The 16868-nt window shown below is 41.7% G+C and overlaps 1 protein-coding gene across 1 annotated transcript in view; it reads left to right on the top strand.

Annotated features, from left to right (window-relative positions):
* dlg2 (discs, large homolog 2 (Drosophila)) overlaps positions 1-16868 on the top strand; it is a 916179-nt gene that overhangs the window by 756067 nt on the left and 143244 nt on the right. Inside the window, 1 exon segment of the mRNA XM_041198640.1 lies at positions 10714-10890. Within this exon segment, the coding sequence (XP_041054574.1) occupies positions 10714-10890 (177 nt within the window).

Raw genomic sequence — 16868 nt, 5'->3', positions numbered from 1 at the left:
TGTATTTTTACATTGCTATTCTTTGACAGAATGTTCAAGAGAATCTGGAAATAAATGTAGTTAATTACCTCACTAATTTGATTCAGACATAACAGTGGTGATAAGGATAAAGGACAGTACATTGTTTAAAAGATTTAGTATTGACAATCTTTGGCACTTAGAAGTCAACATTGTTATTGATTTTTTTTTAACATGTTGGGATTACTTGAAAAAAATTGAAGAGTTCCAAATTGGTCATGCTGGAGTGAGTTGTAGAGAGTCTATATTTTAATTTTCAGGCAAATGAACTTGCAGTAGATGTCAAAAAAAGAGCAGCTTTGTTTGTTACCTGCAGACCCAGAACAGATACGTTGATTAAAAATCTGATTGCTCCTGATCAGCGCAAACACAAAACATATGAAAAATTGGTCCCAGTAGGCAAAGAATATATTGTGCTGAAGACACTTATTTTGCGGATGGGTTCTAATTTAACCAGAGGAATCAAAGGGATCATGAAAATATATCTGTTTATGGCAGAACTGTATAAAACATGTGACTTTAGTGGGTTTCTCAATGCTGCAGTAAAATATATTTTCTGCAGCTTGAACATATATGAAAAATATACAGAGTTTTCTGGGAGGCTGAGCAAATTCACCGTCAGTGACGTCCAACCAAAGAAGGTAAAAGTGAGAAAAGTAAACTCAAGAGAAACCTACAAAAGACATGAGAAAAAACGTGGAAGCAGTAATACTTGCAATTGTCAGAAAAAAAAACACAGAAAACATGATCACAAGAGATCCAGACGCGAAAGAATAACAAAGGATAATAGTGTAGAAACCAGAAATAATAGAGGAAAATTTCAGCACTGGCATGATGGATCAAATGGTCTCCTGTCCTGTAAGGTTCTAAGGGCAGAATTTAATGCCCCCTCCAGACACTGGCTGGGAGGTGGAGAGGGCATTTAATTGGGTGGGAGCCAGGAAGGATCCACGCCAAGAAGTTTGATTGTCTGGTAAGCCACTCAGTTCAAGGGCAATTAGGGATGGACAACAAATTCTGGTCTTGCCAGCAATGCCCACATTCCATCATCCCATCTCTCTTGCCACAGGAGAGGTGCCAGAGGACTGGAGGACAGCCAACGTGGTGCCATTATTCAAGAAGGTAGGAAAGGATAAACCAGGGAACTACAGGCCAGTCAGTCTAACCTCGCTGATGGGGAAACTATTGGAAGCAATTCTGACAGACAGAATTAATTTACACTTGGAGAGGCAGGAATTAATCAAGGACAGTCAGCATGGTTTTGTTAAGGGGAGGTCACGTCTGACCAATTTGATTGAATTTTTTGAAAAGGTGACCAGGCGTGTAGATGAGGGCAATGCATTTGACGTGGTCTACTTGGACTTCAGCAAGGCTTTTGATAAGGTCCCGCATGGGAGACTGATGACGAAGGTAAGAGCCCATGGGATCCAACGTAATTTGGCAAATTGGATCCAGAATTGGCTGAGTGACAGAAAGCAGAGGGTGATGGTCGAGGGGTGTTTTTGTGACTGGATGCCTGTGTCCAGTGGGATTCCACAGGGATCGGTGCTGGGTTCCTTAGTATTTGTGGTATATATAAATGATTTAGACTTGAATGTAGGAGGGTTGATCAGTAAGTTCACAAATGACACGAAAATTGGTGGGGTGGTAAATAGTGAGGAGGATAACCTTAGATTACAGGAGGATATAGACATGCTGGTCAGATGGGCTGATCAGTGGCAAATGGAATTTAATCCAGATAAGCGTGAGGTAATGCACTTGGGCAGGATAAACAAGGCACAGGAATACATGATGAATAGTAGGACCCTGGGAAGTACCGAGGATCAGAGGGACCTTGGTGTGCATGTCCACCGGTTCCTTAAGGTAGTGGGACAGGTAGATAAGGTGGTTCAGAAGGCACATGGGATACTCGCCTTTATTTCTTTATTAGCCGAGGCATAGAATATAAGAGCAGGGAGGTTATGCTGGAACTGGAGACAGTTAGAGTATTGCATGCAGTTCTGGAATCCGCATTGTAGGAAGCATGTGATTTCACTAGAGTAAGTGCAGAGGAGATTTACCAGGATGTTGCCTGGGCTGGGCTGGAGAGTTTTAGTTATGAGGAGAGATTGGATAGACTGGGGTTATTTTCCTTGGAGCAGAGGAGATTGATGGGGGACATGATTGGGGCATATAAAATTATGAGGGGCGTAGATAGGATAGAGAGGAAGGAACTTTCCCCCTTGGTGGAGAGATCAATAATCAGGGGGCATAGATTTAAGGTAAGGGGCAGGAGGTTTAGAGGAGATGTGAGGAAGACTTTTTTCACCCAGAGGGTGGTGGGAATCTGGAACTTACTGCCTGAAAGGATGGTAGAGGCAGCAACCCTCATAACATTTAAGAAATATTTGGATGTGCACTTGCGATGCCATGGCATACAAGGCCATGGGCCTAGTGCTGGAAAATAGGATTAGAATAGTTAGGTACTTGTTTGACCGGTGCAGACTTGATGGGTCGAAGGGCCTTTTTCTGTGCTGTAGATCTCTGACTCTACGACTCTAAAGAATAAAAACATGGCAGCAATTTGTGCACAGCATGTTTCCACAAACAGCAACCTGATGATGACTTATTTTAATGATGTTGATTTAGGGCTAAATGTTAGCCAAGATATCAGGGATAACTCCCCTGCTCCTCTTCAAAATATTGCCAGAGGATTTTTTACATTCCTCCAAGAGAACAGATGGGGCTTGAGTTTCACATCTCATCTCTGACAGTGTGACACTCATTCAAAGCTACGCTGGAATGTAAGCCTTGATTTTCATGCTCAAGTTTTTGGAGCAGGACTTGATCCCACAGCCTTCTGATTCAGAGGTAAGAGTATCACCAACTAAGCCACAGCTGGCGTCTAAAACATGTTGAATCAAAGCCAAAAGGTTACTTCCTTCTTATAAGTACCATTTTATCAATTTGTAATTCTGAGGGGGTTGGGGAGTGGAATTAGCCCATATGGTATTTGCATAATATTAACTGAAGTCTAGTTGTCCTCACCACCCACCCCCCCTCCCCCCCCGGCCACTGAATTGGATAAACATATTGTAGCAATTACACCTCTCTGTATTACTTTGTTATTTGTTTTTTTTCTAGAAGGCCTGGGAATAAAAGCACCTAATCAAATTCTACTGATGTTAGTGTTTTCTCAGGCATTACAAAGAGGTAGGGAGTATATGAAAAAAGTGAGAAGATCAGCTAGAAAACTAGCAATGAGAACCACTAAAGATTTGTGAAAATAACCAATCCTGCAAGACCATTCAACAGATCCAAGCAATTCAAGAGAGGAGAATGTGAACCAGTCAAATCACTTAAAACATAATTTGAAAAAAAGCATCCTCTATTTTTTGCTCAACAACAAAATCTTGTGTCACAATTAAAGTTTGTTTTTAACATTAAACATACTCCCCCAAAAGGTTTTGAATGTTGGGACAATTGGAGCTTTCAAGACTGAGATTGCTAGATATTCATTAGATAAGGGGAGCGGAGCGTGTCATAAAGCAGAGAACCCCCAACATCATCCCGCCCCATTTACATTTTCAGGAAGGCGGGGACACAGCAAAATCAGCTGTGGGCCCGCCAACCTGTCAATGGCCAATTGAGGCCATTGACAGGATCATTTAAACAATTAAAGGACCTGCCCATCCAACCTTAAGGTTGGCGGGCAGGTCAGGAGCCCCTGCGGCAAATAGAAAAAACATGAAACTTCATCCACTGGTGGGATGAGGTTTCATGCAGGGTTTTAAAAAGTTTAATAAAGTTATAGTGTAAATTATGAACATGTCCCATCTCGTGTGACATTATCACATGAGGGGGACGTGTTAGGGAATTTTTTACTTTTAATCTTTTTCAAAGTGGAAGCGATCTCTCTGAGGCTGCACTTTGCCTCAGGGAGATATGTGTTCTTTCGTGCGCATGCGTGAAGGTGCGCACTCTCTTGTTTTTGGGGAATTCCCCCGCCCGCACAGGAAGCGCATAGCACTTCCTGTCGGACGTACGCTGGGTGGGCCTTAATTGGCCGGCTCATGTAAAATGGCAGCGCGGCCCACTTCTCTGGCGGGATCGGCTCTCCACCCGCCCGACAGGCAGAAAATTCTGCCCATGGAGTTTGGGAGCATAGCAGGACATAAAGTAGCAATAGAGTTCAGGAGCAGGACGGGACTAGCCTGTGGAGTCTGGGGACAGTCAGAGTCGCATTTGGAAAGAAAAATTGAAGCAGATGGGAAAATGTTGCAGTTGCCTAGCGACAGTGGTCAAGTTACACAGACACAGAGAAAATGCAGTAAAGAGAGTTTATTATGTGTGTCAAAGAGAGAAGACAGGGATTTTATAAGCTCTCTGAGAAGAAAAACTGCAAGGCTAGTGGGAAAGTGATTCACTGGATAATCAGTTATATCAGTAAAATGATCAGTTTAGCAGAGGTGCTACTGGAAGACTCAGCTTACAGAACTCATTTGCTTTCTGTGCAGTTGAATGAGCAGTGAGTTTAGAGTGTGGTTTTTGGGTGTCTTGGGAAGAGTTACAGGTTGGCTGAGAACCATCAAGTGAATGATTACGAATCCACAAAAAGAAAACCGTTTCAATTGTGCCAGTCCCAAGCCAGAAGCCTTTGTGTCAAACTAGTGGTAACTCTTCACTCGTTTATATGTCTGTAAAGATTTTGCTGGGGTAAAGGAATAGTGTAAATTTGAAGCATCTTCTTGGGCAGAATTTTACAATTGGCATGCAGGCGTGCACCAGTCATGCCGGAACAAAATATGATGCGTGATGACACCAGGCGTGCGTCCCGACGTCATTGCGCTGTCTCGCAATATTTCATTTGGTGAGCATGCGTTGTTGTCGGCTGCATGCCCGCCAATAATTTAAAGGTTATTAAGGCCACTAACGAACTAATTAACTTCAAATTCACGCTGCCCGTCCAACCTATTGGTTGGCAGGCAGGTGAAAGGGCCAAGCGACCTTTACATTTTTTAGGAAACCTCATCCACGAGTGGAATGAGTTTTCCTAAAGCTATTACACATTAAATAAAAACTTGCTTTTGACATTAGAAACATGTGCCATCTCAAATGACACAGTCACATGAGGGGACATGTTTCATTAAATTTTTAATGCCTTTAATAATTATTTTTAAAAGTGCTCTTTTGTGCGCATGCGTGAAAGAGCGCTGGATCCAACTCTCTCTCCTCCCCCCACCCACACCGAGAGAGTTCAGCTACCACTCGCAATCCATGCAGGGCGGGCCTTAATTGGCCTGCCCGCATGAAATCGCAGTGCAGAGCCGATCACGGACAGCATTCAGCTTCGCAACAGCCCACTCCCGCCGAGCCCGCCTAATGACTGGAAAATCCTGGCCTTTGCATTTGTATTGAGATCTTTTCAACCTTTTTTGTCTGTTGTAATATAGTTCATTTTTCTTGTATAATAAATATTTGATTCTTTGTGTTAAAAGTTCATCAGCAGACTCCTGTGAATTCGTTCAGTAACTTTCCTCCATGTTTTCTAAAAAAATTAGGACCTATCAAGCCAGGTTTCACTCTGGGATCTGACTTATCCAGTAATAACACCAGCTGGGATCGTAACAGAGGGCACTTAGAAAATCTTAATGCAATCAGGCAGAGTCAACATCGAAAACAAAAACAGAATTACCTGGAAAAACTCAGCAGGTCTGGCAGCATCGGCGGAGAAGAAAAGAGTTGACATTTCAAGTCCTCATGACCCTTCAACGATCTGTCGAAGGGTCATGAGGACTCAAAACGTCAACTCTTTTCTTCTCCGCCAATGTTGCCAGACCTGCTGAGTTTTTCCAGGTAATTCTGTTTTTGTTTTGGATTTCCAGCATCCGCAATTTTTTTGTTTTTATCTCTAGAGTCAACATTGATCTGTGTAAGGGAATTTGTGCTTCACTAATTTATAAGAGCTCCTTGAAGAATTAACAAGCAGCGTGGATAAATGGGAACTTGTAGAAGTGGTGTACTTGGATTTCCAAAAGGCAATTGACAGGGTGCCACATCAAAGGTTACTACCTTTGTTCAAAATCATGAGGGGGCTGGAGAGATTAGATAGGGAGAAGCTGTTCCTGCTCATAAAAGGATCAAGAATGAGAGGGCACAGATTTAAAGTGATTTGCAAAAGAAGCAAATGTGACGTGAGAAGAAATTTTTTCACACAACGAGTGGTTCGGCTCTAGAATGCACTGCCTGGAAGTGAGGTTCAATCGAGGCATTCGAGGGCATTAGATGATTGTTTGAATAGAAACATTGTGCAGGTGTACAGGGCAATGGCACGAGGTCATAATGCTCATTTGGAGAGCCGGTGCAGACACAATGGGCTGAATGGTCTGCTTCTGTGCCATTAAAATTCTGTGATTTTGTGATACAACATAAGAGTTCATGGTGTAGAGGATGACATATTAGCATGCACAGCGGATTGGTTAGCTGACAGGAAGCAAAGTGCATGGATAAATTAGTTATTTTTGGATTGGCAAGATAAAGCCAGTGGGGTGCCAGAGGGATCCGTGATAGGACCTCAACTATTTGCAATTTATAACAAAGGCTTGTATGAAAGGACAAATGTATCATTGCTAAATTTGCTGATGAAACAGAGATATGAAGCAGAGTAAGTTGTGAAGAGGAATAAGGAGCCTGTAAAGGTAGGTTAAGTGAATGGGCAAAAATTTGGAAAATGGAGTATATTGTTGGAAAATGTGAACTGGTCCACTTTGGCAAGAAGAATAGAAAAGCAGCATATTAATTAAATGGAGACAGATTGCAGAACTCTGTGGTACAGAGCGGTCTGAGTGTCCTGGTACCTGAATCACGAAACATAAGTGTTCAGGTACAGAAAGTGATTAGGAAAGCAAATGGACTGTTGCCATTTATTGCAAGTGAAATGGAATATAAAAGTAGGGATGTTTTGCTATTGTTGTGCAGTTGGTGAGACCACATATGGAGTGCTGTGTCCAGTTTTGGTCGTCATATTTAAGAAAGGATTTAATTGCGTGAGAAAGTGTGCAGAGAAAGTTTACTCGACTGATTCGTTGGATGAAGGGGTTATCTTATGACGAAAGATTGGACAGGTTGAGCCTGTATCCATTGGAGTTTAGAAGAATGAGATGTGATCTTAGTGAAACTTATTAAGAACCTGAGGGGACTTGGCAGGGTGGATGCTGAAAGGATGTTTCTCCACATGGGAGAGACTAGAACTTGGGGATACAGTTTAAAAATAAGGGAATTCCAATTTAAGATAAAGATGTGGAGAATTTGTTCTCTCAGAGGGTCGTTAGTCTGTGGAATTCCCTTCCCCAGCGAGCAGTGAAGGTAGGATCATTGGGTTGGCTTTTACAGGAGGTGTAGTGCTCACCTCCTTCCTAAAATGTCAGTTGGAAACTGACGGATGAAAAAAGTGCAGCCCACAGCAATAACACACTGCAGGCAGCAACAACAAGGAAAATGTTGTTTTCCATCCCTTCAATGGAATTAGCTGACAGCTCTTGCAGTCCCAGCAGTGCCAGAGCTCAGCAGTGCATAGTGCCAGGACAACAAGCAGACCCAGGATGAAGCCCCAGTGGATTCCGGATTCATGCTAAAGGTATTGGGTGGGGAGGGATCAGGCACCTTAAGGAGGGGGTGAGGTGGGGTGGGGTGTGGGTTTTGAAGTGCGGACAGCAAAGCAGAAGGGGGGCACTATCTACAGGTGGAATACACAAAGGACAACCTGCTCCAAAAGATAGTAACCCCCTTCCCGCCATTTTAAAAACTTTTTTGAAAGAACAGGCTGCCCACTCCCATCTGCCTGCCCATGCCAGCCAGGTTATGGTGTGAGCAGCATAATATTGGGGTTAAGTGGCTTGTAAACAAACTCAATTTATCCTTTATTATTTATTACATATGGCAGGCAGGCTGTTGATTTCAACACCCACACACCCCCTGTATTATAGGGGACAGCTTGGGATTGGGCAAGAAGATAGTGGGCTAGCTACCCTTGTGTTTTATTGCCCCACCTCCCCACCGCCAAAAACACAGCCGAATGGGTGCCATAAAATCTAGCCCATTGAATATGTTTAAGGCTGAGTTACATAAATTCTTGACTGACAAGGGAGTAAAAGGTTACAGGGGATAGAGAGTAAAGTAGAGGCCACAATCAAATCAGCATGATCTTATCAAATGGTGGAGCAGGCTTGAGGAGCCAAATGGCCTAATCCTGCTCCTAATTCATATATTCAAATGTTCCAGCGATATGCAGCAAAGACAGGAAAGTGGAGTTAAGCTGCAGGTCAGCTATGATCTAATTGAATGGCAAAGCAGCCCTGAGGAACTCAATATCCTACTCCTGTTCCTATGTTCTGATGAGGCATGTTGTGGTTTAGTTTGTAATTTCAGTGACCAAATATGCAAGTAAATGGGAAGGAATTGTTTTTAAAAATGATTCTTTATATAAAGGAAGAAGCATTTCTTATTTTTTTTACTCATTCATGGAAGGTGGGCGTCGCTGGCTGGGCCAGCATTTATTGCCCATCCCTGATTGCCCTTGAGAAGGTGATGGTGAGCTGCCTTCTTGAACCGCTGCAATCTATGTGATGTAAGTACACCCACAGTGCTGTTAGGGAAGGAGTTCCAGCATTTTGACCCAATGACATTGAAGGAGTGGCGATATATTTCCAAATCAGGACCGTGAGTAGCTAGGAGGAGAACTTCCATGCAGTGGTGTTTCCATGTGTCTGCTGCCCTTGTCCTTCTAGATGGTAGCAGCCGTAGGTTTGGAAGCGATTGTCTGATGAGGCTTGGTGAGCTCCTGCAGTGCATCTTGTAGATGGTACACACTGCTGCTACTGTGCGTGGGTGGTGGAGGGAGTGAATGTTTGTCGATGGGGTGCCAATCAAGCTGGCTGTTTTGTCCTGGATGGTGTTAAACTTCTTCAATGTTGTGGGAGCTGTACTCATCCAAGCAAGTGGAAAATATTCCATCACACTCCTGACTTGTGCTTTGTAGATGGTGGACAGGATTAGGAAGTCAGATGGTAAGTTACTCGCCGCAGGTTTCCTAGCCTCTGGCCTGCTCTTGTAGCCACAGTATTTATAGGGCTGGTCCAGTTCAGTTTTTGGTCAATGGTAACTCCCCAGGATGTTGATAATGGGGAATTCAGTGATGGTAATGCCATTGAATGTCAAGGGACGATGGTTAGATTTTCTCTTCTTGGAGATGGTCATTGCATGGCACTTGTGTGGCACGAATGTTTCTTGCCACTTATCAGCCGTAGCCTGAATCTTGTCGAAATCTTGCTGCATTTGGACATGGACTGTTTCAGTATCTGAGGAGTTGCAAATGGTGCTGAACATTGTGCAATCATCAGCGAACATCCCCACTTCTGACCTTATGATGGAAGGAAGGTCTTTAATGAAGCAGCTGAAGTTGGTTGGGCCTAGGACACTACCCTGAGGAACTCCTGCAGTGATGACCTGGAACTGAGATGACTGACCTCCAACAACCATCCTCCTTTGTGCTAGGTATGACTCCAACCAGCAGAGAGTTTTCTCCCGGTTCCCTTAACTCTTATTTTGATATACATTAGAATGTATTATCTTCTGACCAAATATCATAAGCATGCAGCTTCCCTAGTACTGACATGATAGCTGATTTATAGTTATCTGGTTTCCATTTTTGGAATAGGAGTGTAATATTTGGCACCCTCCAGTCCTTTTAGTACAATCATGATACCAAAAAGTTTCAGAAAATTAGATGAGTACCTCTGATATCTAATCTACCAGTATTGTAGAGGGTAGACCTGATGAGTTAGTGACTTTTAGACAATTAACTCTTTTAATAGTTTCCTTTTCATTTATTATATGTATATTTCATGCCTTCATGTTCTCCTCTGGTATTCCTGTAATTCTTCTTTAAATCTTCTCTGTAAATAATGCAGATTAATTTTTAATGGGAAATGTTGTAAACTGAGCAGAAGGATTAATTTGCAATTTCTGTGCTGTTTTTATTTCTTACTGAGTATTATCACTGTACAACAATAAGTGCTGCAGTAAGATGCCAGATCTCATAAATTCTGGGCTTATAACTTTGTGTGTAGCACTTTTGGGGTAGCTGAGGATATCTTTGTTATTGAAACCAGTAAGCACCACTCTTAGGCAAGTGATTTCTACATGTTCACCCGAAGGAATTAGCGTAACTTTTTGAAATTTGAGGCATAGTTTTGATGCAACTGTGTTTCCATTTAAAATAGACCTCTACAGTCCTGACATTTTCCCTTTGTAGCCACTTTTCTGTGCAACCTAGATCTGCTGGATTGGCAGGTGAGAAAATCCTAGACTTCATCGTTAAATAGATGGAAGAGCTGTTCTGTGATTTGCTTTTAGGAGATAACATGAGCGTATGCGGGTTCATTTCCGCTTAACCTCTTCTGTCCATGAGCAATACTACCCACATTCAAATGAATAGCTCCTCATAAATGTGACCAGCACATTGATTATGAAATATATGTCTTGAGGCTGTAGGGCACCCTATCATTGTATATTGTTAAGTAACATAATAAAAAAAACAATCAATACTATCAATATATCTCGAGTCTAAATAATTATATATGCTTAAAACAACAGCACATAACTTCTTTGTGTAGCAATAAATGCAAGACTTAAAACCCTTTGAAATATGTTTTTCAGAGCTCTATTTGACTACGAAAAAACCAAGGACAGTGGTCTTCCAAGTCAAGGTCTCAGCTTCAAATATGGAGACATTTTGCATGTTATCAATGCCTCTGATGATGAATGGTGGCAGGCACGAATGGTTACACCTGAAGGAGACAGTGAAGAGATGGGTGTTATACCAAGCAAAAGAAGGTTCATAAATCTAGAATTTTATCTCTTATTTTCTGTACAATTGAATTCTGAGAAGACTAGTTTATTGTAATAAATATTCCATCTTCTAATTTTGCAAAACCTAGCTTCTGAAGGCTACATTTATAGTGGGAGGGATACAATATAAGAAGTATGTCCACCTATCGAAAGAGACTCAATGCATTTAGTTTTTCAAATCTAATCCTAATTGTATTATATTTCTGTGTTCAGTATTATGTTTTCATTTAAATATATCTATAAGCTGTTCAGAAACCTTTTCTTTGACATCCAGTAACAATCTATAATTCCTGCAATGTGTTGAAGCAGAAGAGAGGAAAACAAATCTGCTTTGTAATCCTTTTGGAAATACAACTTCGTGCGATGTACCTTATTAGTTGACTCAACAATGTATTGATACAACTGTATGTATCTTGACAGTACAGTTGACAATTAGCAAGACCACACTAAGCTTGTTTTTACAATGTTCCGTGTTTTTTGGTTTTGAGAGTAAAAGGACATTAGTTTGTCTGTTGATTAGTTCATGTAATAATATTAAATGGTGGCAACATAGTTCCACTTTTCATTTTTTTAAAAATTAAGTCCTGGATTTTAACTACCAATAGAATTCTGGTGGGAAACCATATTAGTGATTTTATTTCCCACCTACAACAGAATGAGACTCTTCCAATTGTAATAGCCAACCCTCATTTAAATCCTGCCAGGTGACGTCTCGCTGTCTTCTAACTGTGTAGGTGGCAGGATTAACTACTTGGGCACCCAGTTATAATGGTGGGGGTGCGGGGAGAGCAAGATCACAGCATGATGGCTGAGTAAATGGTATTAAGGTGCAGAACAGCAGCGAGGATGAGTAAATGGAGTTAAGGTGCACAACAGCCCTGATTTGATTGAACGACAGAATATACTCAAGCAGTTGAATAGCCTGCTTGTGAATCCTTTGGAGTACTTCTGCTCTTTTTGGCTCCACCATGAAAGTTAAAAAAAAAAATCTTTCCTACCTGGTGGGTTTGGTTAAAATTGTCCCCAAAATCTATCTTATGCCAAACTAACTTGGCAGGGGTTTGGGAATCAGGAGATAATATCAGAGAGGAATACCAAGGAACACAGAATACTGGGAGTGATAGATAGCACTAGAATAAGGAATAGCAAGTTAATAGGTGGGGTCAGGGTAAGGTAGAAAATAGTACAGTCTAAATCAGGATTACTGTGCATGTATGTGAAAGCACAAAGTGTGGTAAATAAGATTAGTGAGTTACAGGCACCGATTGTCATGTTGTGGCTGTATCAGAGACCTGGCTCAAAGAATGGAAGGACTAGGTGTTAAATACTCCTGGATACAGGTAGGAAAGGAAGAAAAGGGGGATGGGTGGCAGTACTGAATAAGGAGAGCATTTCAGTGCTGGAGAAAGAGGAGAAAGGTCCCAGAGGAGTCAAAGACAGAATCTATTTGGCTAAAGCTAATGAACAAAGATGGTGCAATTACATTGTTTGGTGTAGCCTATAGAACACTAACTTGTGGGAAGGCTGTAGAGGAACAAACTTGCAAGGAAATTACTGAGAGGTGCAAAATTTATAGAGTAGTTATAATGGGGGACTTAATTTATCCAAATGTAGACCGGGATAGTAGTAGTGTAAAGGGCAAAGAGGGGTAAGAGTTCCTGGAGTGTATGCAGGAAAATATCTAACAGCAGTACCTTTCCAGTCCAATGAGAAAGGAAGCACTGTGAGACCTGCGGTTCCTCGGAACGAGGTGGGCCAAGTGGATCAAATGTCAGTAAGAGAACATTTAGGGGACAGTGATCATTGTATCATAAGATTTAGGCAGACAATGGAAAAGGACAAAGATCAATCCAGAGTAACGATTAACTGGGGAAAAGCCAACTTTATTGGGATTAGAATAGATCTGGGTCAAATTATTTAGAGTCAAAGGTTGGCAGGGAAAATGGTAGCTGAACAATGGGCTTACCTTCAAAAAAGAGATAGTGCAGGCACAGTCAAGAAATATTCCCTTGAAAGAGAAAGGTAGGGCAAACAAAGCCAGAATTCCTTGGATGACAAAATAGAAATCAAGATAAAGAAGAAAAAGTATGCTTATTACTGGTGTCAGGTGGAAAATACAATTGAGAACCAAACTGAATATAGAAAGTTCAGAGGGAAGGTGAAAAGGCAGATAAGAGAAGCAAAGTGGGAGTATGAAAAGAGACTGGCAACCAACATAAAAAGAAATCCCAAAGTCTCCAGTCGGCATGTAAAAATTAATACGGTGGTAAAAGGAGGAGTAGGGCCGATTAAGGACCAAAAAGGGGATCTATGCATGGAGACAGGGGGCATGGCCGAGGTGTTAAATGAATATTTTGCATCTGTCTTTACCAAGGAAGCAGATGCTACTCAGGCCATGGTGAAAGAGGAGGTAATTCAGAACCAGAAATGTTTAAAATGTATATGGAGGAGGTATTGGGTAGTCTGCCTGTATTTAAAATTGATAAGGAATGAGGACCAGATGAGATGCATCCAAGAATACTGAAGAAAGTGAGAATGGAAATTGCAGACATGCTGGCCATAGTTTTTCAGTCTTCCTTAGACTCAGGGGTGCTGCCAGAGGAGGACTGGAGAATTGCAAGCATTACCCCCTTGTTCAAAAAAGGGTGTAAATAAAAGCCCAGAAACTACAGGCCACTCACTTTAACTTTGGTGGTGGAGAAACTTCTAGAAACAATAATCTGGGACAAAGTTAATAGTCACAAGGGCAAATGCAGATTAACTAACGAAAGCCAGCATGGATTTCTCAAAGGAAAATCATGTTTAACTAATTTACTGGAGTTTTTTTGAAGAGGTAACAAAGAAGGTTGATGAGGGCTGTATGGTGTACATGGATTTCCAAAAGGTATTTGATACAGTGCCACAAAACAGAGAAAAATTGTGAGAAAAGTTATAGTTCATGGAATAAAAGGGACATTAGCAGCATGGATATGAAAATGGCTGAGTGACAAGAAAAAGTGTAGTAGTTACTGTATGTTTTTCATGCTGGAGGAATGTTTGTACTGGAGTTCCCCATGGTCAGTGTTGGGACCCTTGCTTTTCCTGATAAGTATTTTTTTTATTTGTACCTGGGATGTGGGCATCACTGGCTAGACAAGCATTTATTGCCCATCCCTAACTGCTCTTGTTCAGAAGGCATTTAAGAGTCACCCACATTGCTGTGGGTCTGGAGTAATGTGTAGGTCAGATGGCAAATTTCCTTCTCTAAAGGACATTAGTGAACCAGATGGGTTTTTACAACAATTGGCAATGGCTTCATGGTCAACATCAGACTTTTAATTCCAGATTTTCATTTAATTCAAATTCCACCATCTATCATAGTGGGATTTGAACCCCAGCCTCCAAAGCATTAACCTGGGTCTCTAGAATACTAATCCAGTGACAATACCACTATGCCACCACCTCCACATAGCCACTACAACCCAATGTCCTTGGTGTACAGGGCACATTTTCAAAGTTTGCGGTTGATACAAAACTTGGAAGCATTGTGAGCTGAGGAGGATAGTGTAGAACTTCAAAGGGACATAGACAAGTTAGTGGGATAGGTGGACGGTGGCAAATGATGTTCAATGCTGAGAAATGTGAAGTGATTCATTTTAGTAAGAAGAACATCGAGAAACAATATATATTAAATGGTACAATTCTATAGAGGGTGCAAGAACAGAGGGACCTGAGTGTATACATGCATAAGTCATTGAAGCTAGCAGGATCTGTTGAGAGGCATTTAATAAAGCATACGGTATCCTAGGCTTTATTAATGAGGACATAGAGTACAACAGCAAGGAGGTTATGTTGAACTTGTAGAAGAAACTAGTGTGGCCTCAGTTGGAATATTGTGTCTAGTTCTAGGCATGTGCTTTAGGAAGGATGTGAAGGCATTGGAGAGGGCGCAGAAAAGATTTTACAAAATTGGTTTCAGGGATGAGGAACTTCAGTTATGAAGATAGATTGGAGAAGTTATGCCTGTTTTTCTTGGAGAAAAGAAGGCTGAGCGGAGATTTGAGAGAGGCATTCAAATCATGAAGGGTCAGGATAGAATAGATAGGAAGAAACTGTTCCTACTTGTGAAAGGTTTGAGAACAAAAGGGAACAGATTTAAAGTAATTGGCAAAAACAGCAAAAGCTTTTTCATGCAGCGAATGGTTAAGGTCTGGAATGCACTGCCTGAGATGAGAGTGTGATGGAGACAGGTTCAATCAAAGCATTCAGAAGGGAATTAGTTTGTTATCTGAAAGGGGAGAATGTGCAGGGTTATGGGAACGAGGTAGGAAAATAGCTCATTCATGGACCTGGTGCAAGCATGACGGGCTGAATGGCCTTCTTCTGCATTGTAACAATTGTGTTTCTGAGATCAGTGAACCGACCTGTATTGGGATAAACTCAAACCTGAATGGAGTTACCCAGCTGCTATGGAGGAATAGTTTTAAATTATCTCTATTTAGTAGTAATTTATAAATTTTCGTACAATTGCATTTTATGCTTTGGCAATGTTTCAAATACAGGAAATGGATTAACTGTAAAGTTAAAGTGTTAGGTGTTAAACAGTTATGGATTTAGTTCATGCAAAAAAAATCACTTGCCATTGAAAAGCAAAGAGTCAGTAATGTTGTAGGAACACTGAAGATTTGAGAATCATGGGAGCAGTTATCAATTGGTGCAGATGGGCATTCTATTATGCACTCTGCCTGGTTTTGCTTTCTAGTTGTACAATCTTGTTAAGGGATCATAAAATAATGTCACTGATGATCATTTCTACACCATTTTTAAACTTAGTCAGTAAACATTAAGATTTCACTAAGTTCCTTTGACCATGCATAAGCAAGGCTGTTCACATCAAGAATCCTATTTGATCTTGAGCTGAGCTTCCAACCCCATTTCTGCTCCATCACCAAGACCATCTACTTCCCACTTTGTGATATCAGCCATCCTCGCCCTGCTTCAGCTCATCTGCTGCTGAAACCCTATCTATGATTTTGCTATCTCCACACTGGATTATCCAAATAGTCCCCAGGCTAGTTCTGCATCTTCCACCCTCTGTAAACTTGGGCACATCCAAACTTCTGCTGCTGAATTATAACTTGCACCAAGTTCTGTTCACCCATCACCCCTGTGCTTCCTGAACAACATTGGCTCCCTCCTCCAATTTAAAATTCTCATCCTTGGGCTGCATTTCCCCATCACAAATTGGGCCAGGATGGAGGCTGGTGGGAGAAAAAAGTGGCTGCTGTTCTATGTGGCCAACACTTCCACCTCTGTTCCCACCACCAATGGACTTTATGAGGTTAGAGTTGAGAACCGCAGAGTTTTCATAAGGTTTTCATTGCAGGTTTCATGAGGCTAGGGCCTCAGACCAGGACACATCTATTAAGAGGTGAGTTGATGCACTTAAAGGCTTAGTAAAACCCACTTTTCAGCCATTTACAACTTTGCTGGAGGCGGCTGGGCTTCAGAAGCCCTCAGAGTTCAAACACAGAGGGCAGATGTGCAGCAGGTCAGAGGCGAGTCAGCAAAAAAAAGAAAACTTTTCTGCAAGCTAGTGGTAGGCCATCTAATGTGTAAAAGTGTTCAGTCCCTGGACTGAAAAGCTGCAGGAACACATCAAATGACAGGGGATGATGTAGAAGGCAGAAATTTGCCACCTCAGGGGGTCATCATCTTGCCGTCACTTGGGCATCAGGTCATTGAGCAAGGCTGCATGGACCTCACCTGACCAACAGTTAGGGTGCAGCTGTAAATAGATGCTTCATCCTCAGAAATAAAGACCCTTGAAGCTGCAGAGAAGCAGCCTGCACACAAAGGAAAGAACTTCACGCATTAGGAGGCCAGAGGAGAGGGATGAAGGCCACCAGGGAGAAGGAGATACTATTGTAATAGTGTGGCCTTGCCTTCTATTAGTAATAGAGTTGATCTGCAGACAACTTTCT

The sequence above is a fragment of the Carcharodon carcharias genome, chromosome 11, assembly GCF_017639515.1.
Source record: "Carcharodon carcharias isolate sCarCar2 chromosome 11, sCarCar2.pri, whole genome shotgun sequence".
NCBI lineage: Eukaryota > Metazoa > Chordata > Chondrichthyes > Lamniformes > Lamnidae > Carcharodon > Carcharodon carcharias.
Note: the sequence above shows the minus strand (reverse complement) of the source record. Positions and strands in the feature narration are given on the sequence as shown.